This window comes from Equus asinus, chromosome 21 (genome assembly GCF_041296235.1).
Source record: "Equus asinus isolate D_3611 breed Donkey chromosome 21, EquAss-T2T_v2, whole genome shotgun sequence".
In the NCBI taxonomy this organism is placed as follows: domain Eukaryota; kingdom Metazoa; phylum Chordata; class Mammalia; order Perissodactyla; family Equidae; genus Equus; species Equus asinus.
The window spans coordinates 37,498,093-37,507,498 of record NC_091810.1 but is presented as its reverse complement, the minus strand read 5'-3'; the positions used below and the strand labels follow the sequence as shown (position 1 = coordinate 37,507,498).

The 9,406-nt window shown below is 43.7% G+C and overlaps 1 protein-coding gene across 1 annotated transcript in view; it reads left to right on the top strand.

The window, feature by feature from the left end:
* Positions 1-7,560: 7,560 nt before the first annotated feature.
* Positions 7,561-9,406, top strand: part of SYNPR (synaptoporin) — a 289,023-nt gene continuing 287,177 nt past the window's right edge. Inside the window, exons 1-2 of the mRNA XM_014859284.3 lie at positions 7,561-7,856; positions 7,969-8,034. Coding sequence (XP_014714770.3) covers positions 7,839-7,856; positions 7,969-8,034 — 84 coding nt within the window. The 5' untranslated portion in view covers positions 7,561-7,838. The remainder of the gene's footprint in view (positions 7,857-7,968; positions 8,035-9,406) is intronic.

The window sequence follows — 9,406 nt, the reverse complement described above, 5'->3', positions numbered from 1 at the left end:
ATAGCGTTTTTCACAGAAACAGAAAAAACAATCCTAAAATTCACATGCAACCACAAAGACCTCAAACAACAAAAACAATTTGGAGAAAAGAGCAAAGCTGGAGGCATCATGTTTCCTGATTTCAAAATATATTATAAAGCTATAGTAATTAAAACAGTTTGTACTGGCATAAAAACAGACATAGACCAAGGGAACAAGACAGAGAGCCCAGAAATAGACCCAGACATATATGGTCAACTGATCTTCGATAAGACTGCCGAGAATACACGATGGGGAAAGATCAGGCTCTCTGGTAAATGGTGTTGGGAAAACTGGATATCCATATGTGTTCTTACCACAATAAAAAGTAAGATTGAGAATGTGGGTGATCAATTCCCTAAAATTTAATTAGGCACTTGGGGTGGGTGACTAAATAAAAGTCTCATCAATATCTCCAATTTCTAGTTGTGATCTGAGAGATGTGTATTTTATATCTTGGATAATTAGAAGGTATAAAATTAGTTTAGGCTCTTAAGAAATATTGGCCTCTAACTTGGACGCTTCTCCATTTAGCTGTATGAACCTGGGCAAGTAATTAACTTATCTATGCTTCAGTTTCATGATTTGGGAATAGTAACTAATTCATAGTGTTATAAGGAGCTTATCACAGGGCCTGGAACACAGCAAATTCTCAATAAAAGTAACTTACAATGATGCTGTTGATCACGTCTGCTGGCCACGGTTTGAGGAAAGAATTCTGTCATTTTCTGTCTCCTCTCTCTCTCCTGCCCTTCCTTCCTTTCTTCCTTTCTTCTCTCTTTTTTAGTGTTTCTTAAATTTTAACCTGTCTTCTGTTTCTGGCAAAGAACTTAGGTAATTGTACCTTTCTTTTGGGTATTATTTGCCGAGCAGGTGTAAAATTCAGTGCAATATAATTTAGTGAAAGCCTAATTTTAGGTATTGGATTTGTGCTTCTCTCTGTGTGAGTGGATCCGGCAGTGTCCTCACACAGTTGCCAAGCTGTGTGAGAGAACCCGGGACGGCAGAGAATACGACCATGAAGTACCCAAAGCACCATTAATTCTAATGGGTCATATTTGAATTAATTTGAGTTTGTTTTTTACTTAAAGGTTTAGTTTAGGAAGGAAAAAGTAAATGTGTTCTTACAATGGCTGAACAGGGTAAGATTTTTGCCTCATTCAGAGCAGATGCAAAAGCCATTCTGTCATATTGAAGATGGGTCTAAAGCCTGTCTGGAGAATTTAATAAAGTCAAAAGCATGCAGTACAATTCGGATTACACGTTTTTATTAAAGATATGGGAGAATCCATCTGATCTTGCCTATCTTCATCATCTGTAAGTATTTTTATATAGAAATATTTTGCTCTAAACGAGAATAAAATTATTGGATATTGCAAATATTGCCAAGTAAAACTATTTTTAAGAAAATCACAAAAATCCCCACCAAGGCCCTACTTATAAACATCAAAGAAATTTAAAACATTTTTATATTATATTGTATTTTTTCAGGAAGTGTATGTGTATCTGGAAGCCCCCAAAAAGAATGTTTTGAATGACCCAATATTCTTACCAGCTTCCAAAGAAAATCCCAAGATCAAGTGACAGGCTTGGAGTTTAACGGAGAAAGGAAGAAGAGAGAAGAAGAATTTGGAGGAAAAAGAAATGAGAATTTTGAAAAGAAAGAAGAGAAATAGAAGAAAATAAATGATTTTTTGAAAGTGTGTAGTCTAAGTGGTGGTGGTGTGATAAACACTTGGGTTGCTGATATCGGAGACCATCTCCTTACTACTGTCATCAGTCATTTTTCTTGGCTTTTCAGTAGCTTTCTATATTAGATTCCGTAGTGCCAGATATTCTTCTGGATGCTTTTCTTCTGTTAACTCATTTATTCCTTCTTACAAAGTGATGTGGGTGGTACAGCTATTAGCCTATTTTACAGATAAGGAAACTGAGTGACAAGAGTTTAAGTAACCTGCTCAAGGTCAGACAATTAGGAAGTGAAGGAGCGAGGATATGACGAACTCGGTCAATCTGATTCCAGAACTTACATCATCATCCCTTATGCTAGACTCTTTCCTGGGGAAGAAGACTTTAGGCAAGATGCCTCCATTCCTTGGGCTTCTGTTACTTTATTCAAACATTGCAGTGGGTGACGCGAGATTAACTCAAAGCTGTTGTGCTCCATGAATCTGTGAAAACACGACCGTGATCCAAGGAGAACATCCAAAATAGTGAGCTTTTTGGAAAACACAGCCAGTGATGAAAGACAAAAATAATTAGAATGACTGAGACTTTGAGAAGGGGAGGAGTTTCCTAATTGTGTTCCACTACGTTCATGGAGTAAGAGTAGTAGGCATCATAGTAGTAGACAAGGCTGCCCATCTTTATTTCTCCAGAGAAATTTTGTTTATCTTTCAGCAAGAAAAATATTTTTGCCTAAAGCTTGTGACATTCTCCAATTTGCAATGGAAACTGTATATCATCTTTTTCTTGGAAAGTTATGAGGATAGGAGGAAAACCATGACTCTGCTGTTTACTATCCACAAAACCTGGGCTGAGATTTCTAATTTCTTTGGGCCTATGTTTTCTCATCTGCACAAGGGGAAAAACAGTAGTGCATACTTATAAGGTTGATGAGGATATTAACAAGTTATGCCTATGGGGGCACTTAGCACTGTGACAGCATCTACTTTCTACTTAATACATTACAAGACTAATTACTGTGATTACTGTTCTACTATTATTCCCTGCGGTCAATGCTGAATCCTTTCACAGGAGTTTTGGTCCTCTAATTTTCATGTATTCAAGCCTGGTCAAATAGTCAGATACCTTTTTTTAAAACAAGGATAGAAATAGAAATAGGGCCAGCCCCAGTGGCCTAGTGGTTGTTTGGCATGCTCTGCTTCAGCGGCCCAGGTTCAGTTCTAGGTGTGGACATACACTGCTCTGTTAGTGGCCATGCTGTGCTGGCAGCTCACATGCTAAAAAACAAACAGAGGAAGGTTGTCGTGGATGTTCGCTCAGGGTGAATCTTCCTCAGCAAAAAAAAAAAAGATGGAATAGAAATAGTAAAAGCATTTTGTGATGTGAGTTCATATTGACCATTCATATTTGAATTTTTATATCAGTTATGATTATTAATTAAGAATGATTTCATTTGAATGCCCAGAATTCCATAGGAAACCTATGGAATCTTGTCTTGTGATGAAGTTTTACACCAAACAAAGACACACATCTTTGCACATTTTATTGCAGCCATTTAAGATAAAACATAAGTAAAAATGGCTTTATTTGAAAATATTTCCACACCGTCTCCTGTCCTGTGTACCAGTGGCCACATGCAAACCAAATATGCAAACTAATAATTACACAGACCTGTTGGCCTTTGTTTCATGCTCCCTAGTTAAGGAAAGTTCAGGTTAGCAGCATGAGCAAGAGTTAAATATGTAACATTTTGAATGACTTCCATTCATTACTCATTTCCAGTATTGTAAGCATCATAACATATGGGTAGTATTCCCTCCTGTGTTAAGTAGCTATGGATAAAATTTTAACTTGCTTTTTCCTCCTTGCTCCAAGAGACACAGGAAGACGAAACCAGGTACGTTCTTCCCTGAGAAGAAGATTTAATTTGCTGGAATAATGCAAGTCCATCTAGTACAGCTTGGTTCAGTGGTTTTCGTAGTTGGGATTCAAGATGAACTCTCTTTGAGATCCAAAGTGGTTGTTTTTATAACTTGAATTTTGTTTATTTGCTTGTTTTGGCAAATACTGAGCTTGAACAAATTCAGCTTCCAGTATATCCCACTACTATGTAAGCTCTGGGAAGGCAGGAGTTTTGTCAAGCTGTTCACAGTTCCTAGAACAGTATGAACACATAAGAGGCAAGCACTTCTTACTTGTTGAATGAGTAAGTCAGGGTTTCTCAACCTTAGCACTATTGACATTTTCCGGATGATTCTTTGTGGCAGGCAGCTGTCTTCCCCAGTGTAGGATGTTGAGCAGCATCCTTGGTGGCTCTTCTCTAGGTGCCAGTAGGTAGCAACAGCACAAACCCCCAGTTGTGGCGATTAAAAATGTCTCCAAACATTGCCAAATGTCTTCTAGGGGCAGGAAGGGCCTCAACTGCCCTCTATTAAGAACCACTGCAGTAAATGACTAGATTGCCTTGGCATGTCAAAGGAAGTCTTCATAACTCTAAGTCCTTGGCAGAAAACAAAACAAGAATTTGGAGACTTTTGATTTACATAATCAATATAGGCCACCAAAATAGATCATTTATACCCCACAGAAGTTAACATGATTATTGAGCCACTGCAACAGATTCGTGATAGTACGAGGGAAATTTTCTTTTGTCATCTTGGGGCACAAGAGAAGAGATTACCTTCAGCCTCTGAGAGGAATATTGTGGCAGTGTTTACATCATCCCTCATACCTCTCCCAACCTAGTTCTTTAGGAAATAACCCAATGTTATTCTCAGGTTGGAATATAGAGGTTCTAATCCCAAAGTCTACAAAATATTTAACATTGCAAATGTGATATGAAACTCTGGGTTATTTTGGTGATGCAGCTGTTGAAGCTCATACATTTCTGGAACGTGAAAGGCATCCTCTGACAACAGGCAATTGTTGTCTAGGCTATTACACTGCCATTTGCCACATTCTGGCTTCCTTCACATGGTGTTTGGAGGACTGGAAAGATTCGCCAGCATATTAGCAAGGAGGAATGTTGGGTGTGAAGAGAGATCTGAGGAAACAGGCTCAGTAATCACACTTCGTCCGTGCCAAGTTCACAGCTCACATGAAAGGCAAGTGGGCAATATTTTAAATAAATCCCTCTTTCTGTCCAAGGAGATACAAATGTTTAGATGACCTTGGACAAGTTACTTAGCCTTTCTAAGCCTTTATATACTATCCATAAAAGGGGGGATTGTGGTGATGCTTAAATGATGTATGTAAAGCACTTAGCACAATGCCTGGCACGTAGTGGGAACTGAATTGATGTTAACTATTATGGTAATGATCATCATTATTAAACATATGCAGGAGACGTTATACCCCATACGCTAGTTGACTATGATGGAAAGAGCAAGGATGTAAGGATAATGAGGTTCTATAGGCTCAAGACGAAATCTTGGTTCAGCTACTTACCAGCTGTGTTAATTCTTGTATCAATCAGCATGGATTATGCTGTTCTGTAGTAACAAGAGACTTAAAAATCTCAGTTGCTTACAACCCAAAGGGCATTTCTTGCTTGGCTCCATGTCCATCAAGGTCCAGTTGCAGCTCTGCTCTACCTCAACCTTATGCCAGGCTGTCAGAGTAGCCTCTGTGTAATACATTGTATTCAGCATGGTAGAGGAAATAAGCAAATAGAAAATCATTGTAGGAGGAGTTCTCAAAGCTTCTGGCCAGTTGGGGGCTGGCCCCTTGGCCTACTGGTTGGGTTCGGCGCACTCTGCTTCAGTGGCCCAGGTTCAGCTCCCAGGTGCAGACCTACACCACTCAGTGGCAGCCATCCTGTGGCAGCGACCCACATACAAAATAGAGGAAGATTGCCACAGATGTTAGTTCAGGGGGAATCTTCCTCAGTGAAAAAACCAAAACCAAACAAACAAAAAATTTCTGCCCAGAAATGCACACATCACCTCTGCCCACATTTCATTGGCCAAAGAAAGTAACGTGGCAACTCCTGAGTTCAGACCGGAATGACATGTGTGGGAGGGGCACTGTAGAGAATGGCAGGATAGCGCTACAATGGACCACACCTCTAATGTGGACCTCTGGGCCTTCATCGTTGCTTCCGTAGAAGTGTGAGCAGTGAAAAATGTAACATACATGTGGAGAGATTATGATGTGCTGGACTCTGCTCTAGATACGTTATCTACAAAATCTCTGAGTTCTCATAACAACCAGCTAAGGTAGATACTGTTGGCTCCATTTTACAGATTAAAAAAACAAAAACAAAAAACTGACGTCTTTAAGAGACTAAGTAACTTCACACATACGAATATATATAAAAATTGCAGGGCACACACTAAGTAGTTGACGATGTTAGTTCTCTCCCCCTCCTCTTGTAGTTGCATAACGGCTTATTTTTGAAACCACGGTTTCCAATCGTTTTAGACTCGATCTGCATGTAGCAAGAGCAGTAGGAACAAAACCGGCTGACTGCAGATGGTGCAACTAGCCCTTTGGAGCTCTTACTCACTAAATTTCTAGTTTTTCTTTGACAAAATCCATGGGCAGGGGGCATCTACACTGGACGCTTTCCTTCTTACCCAGTTTGGGCCTACCGCTTCCCCCTCCCAGACTCCAGACTATTCATTTCCATCTCTCTCCCTCACGCCTAAATATTAGTTACCTCCCCCTTCCACACACTCGCAAACGTACAGGCAAACTCCAAACCTTTTTGGCAAATCTTTGTAGTAAACAGATGGGCTCTCCGTGTTGCCGGGAGACCACTCATACACGGAATCCAGTCCACAGGGAGTGAGAAGGAAGAGGCCAGACCAGCTCCAGGGTGTAGTGGCTAAGAGTTCTGACTCTTCTTTTTTCCATGACTCTTCTTTTGAATTCAACTCTGGCTTCATTATCTGCTAGCTGTACAACCTGAGTACTTGCCTTCCATGGCCCTCAATTTCCTCATCTCTACAAAGAGAATAACAGAACAATTAACCCATGAGGTTTGCGAATATTGAATGAAATAATGTTTACAAAGCCCTTAAAAGTCACAAGGTCTGACTCAGAAAGATCTCATTTTTTGTTGCTGTTGTTATTTATCATTTTCAGCAAGGTTAGCTGACTAAGGAACAAGAGCATGAGTTTTGGAGGGCAAGGCTCAGTCCTGTTTATGATAATTCCAGCAGCTTCGTTTGAAGGTTGTATCTTAGGCACAGGATCTCAGTAGAAACAGCATGAGTTTTAAAGGAACTTGAATTCCAATCCCTGTTTAGCTCCTCCAAAGCTGTGTTGCTTTGACTAATTCAGCCTCACTAAGTCTATTTTCTACATGTAAAATGCGCATAATCATTTGCTCCTGACTTCACACAGTGTCCGTAAGGATTACCCGCCTGGCACGTTGTCCCATATTAAGATTAATTTGTTTTTCCCTCTCCCCTCTAACCCAGTTCCCTCTGCCTCGATCTTCTGCTGACCCCGGGGGAAGGAGCAGTGTTTATCCTGTTCTTTGATGTGTCCCAGCACCTGGCACTGCCTGGCCACACGGAGGAAGTTGGATGAAGTCTTAGGGGAATGAACAGTCAACAGTCTTTCTTTAGTGGTCAGAACTCACACACCTTTCCATGTAAGGTGTGGGTGCCTTTCTCTTACCTAGAACCCCCTTCTTCAGGCAGGGAACTGACTTGCTGATGGTGTCAGTCTGCTTTCCCCAACCAACAGCCCCAAAGTTTGCCCGGAGCCCGAGGGCACCGGGCGCGCGCGGCTGAGCCTGCACCAATGTCTGTTGGTTCTGCCTCGCCCACCTCCTCGCCCTCCCCTCTGGAGCTCGCAGCTGGCCAATGGCAGCCTTCCCCCGGCTGCTTGGCTTTCTCCCCTCTCTGGCTGCCTCTCCCCCACCCCAGCTCTTCCCTCCTCACCCCTCGGCCGGCTCTGCTTGCCTCCCGGGCGCGCAGGCTTCGCGGAGCACACAGCAGACCCGAACGTTCGCGAGCCAGCACGGGGCATCCCGCTCTCCCAGGCACCCTGCCCGCTCCGCGCTGCTCCTGGGCCTCGCTCCTCCCGAAAGGGGGCTTCTGGCCCTGAGGACGGGACGGTGGTGTCCCCCGAACTTCATTTACAGGGAACCGGTGGGTAGGAAGAGCGAGCGAGCGCGAGCTATGGACCCTGTGAGCCAGGTAGGACACGACGGGGCAGGGCGGCTGGTCCTGGGGTCCCCGCGGCTCCGAGAGCGCTCCCAGGCCCTGGCTCACGCTTTCTCTTTCTCTCTCTTGTCTCCTTCGCCCAAAGCTGGCCTCAGCAGGCACCTTCCGGGCGCTGAAGGAGCCCCTTGCCTTCCTGCGAGCCCTGGAATTGGTGAGTAGCGGTGTGCGTGCGGGGAGGGGACCAAGGCGGCGATCATCAGGTGAGGAGAGCACGGGCGGGGTGCTCCCTGCTCGGTGGACGAATTTTTGCAAGCGCCGGGACTAGGTGTCATCTCATCTCATCGCTTGCAAACGCGCAGGGGCTGTTGAAAGGAGCCTCCTGGGCAGACGGGGAGGGGAGCAGATGGAGGAGCTGCCGCGAGGTACGGGCTCCTCACCTGGGCTTCTGCGGGGTGAAGGCTTGAGCAGAGGGGCTGAGCGTCGTCACTCGGAGGACTTGACCAGGCTCGGAAAGTTGGTCAGCAGGGAGACAGCTCTTCTCCTGGCCTGGGATGCTTGGAAGCACTGTGGCCAACTCCTCTTGGGAGCTCCAGTGAGAGAGATGCTGCGGGGCTATGAAAGCTGTTGGGCTAGGGAGAAGGACCCCATCCTTCCATGTTATAGTTTCTCTACTCTAGCCACTCCTCGAGGGCTCTTCTGATTTTTTCCCAGAAGAGCCGCCCCCCTTTCCAGCCTTCTTTGTGTGGCTTTACGAAGTTGGATTACTCTTCTGTTTTGTCTCCTTAAAAAACACACCCTGACAGTCCTATAGCAACTTGTCTATTGACAGAGGAGTGAGGCACAGAGACAGCTATTCAGGGGACCACGGAGCGGTGTTAGTGTTGTTGGCTTGGATGATGGTTATTCAGAGTGAAATCTGTGGGTCACACGTTCCCTCTTGCTAGGAGCTCTGAAAGGCAAGCAGACCTATCTGAACAGAAAGTTCAAAGCCCGTCATGTAGCATTAATCACAGGCCCTACCACTGATGAGCTGGGAAATTACATAAGAGTGTGCTCGGTCCTCCCCGGTCTTCATTCCCCGGGCTAGTATCTGGCTTTGGCTACACTGCTGTGATGCGTGTTTACATGGATGACCTACAGGATAATTACATCGGCCTTGCTTGTAGACCTGCATAAAAATGCAGGAATGTATCATTTTGACATAAATCAAGACAGCATTGGGAAGGCTTGAACTAGTGGGTCTGGGTTGGCTACTCCACAACTGTTTTTCTTCCCAGTCGAGTTAAACAAAGCAAGCAGTGCTCACAGGCCAGGAAACTTTCCCTTGGTTTTCTTGGAATTCTGTCCACATTCGTTCATTCCTTCAGCCATTCAATAAACATTCCCTGTGAAAGAGTATTGTTATTTTTTAAATCAAAATAGTAACTCTAACTGCCTTCCCCACTGGTTCCATTGCCAAGCCACTGTCTCTCGAAACCATATTCAAAGACCTGACATCATTTCTGACATAATCTCTTATTCTCTCACCTTGTGGCTTATCTGAAACATTAGTTTTGGATTCTTTGCAGTCCTGTTGCGACATT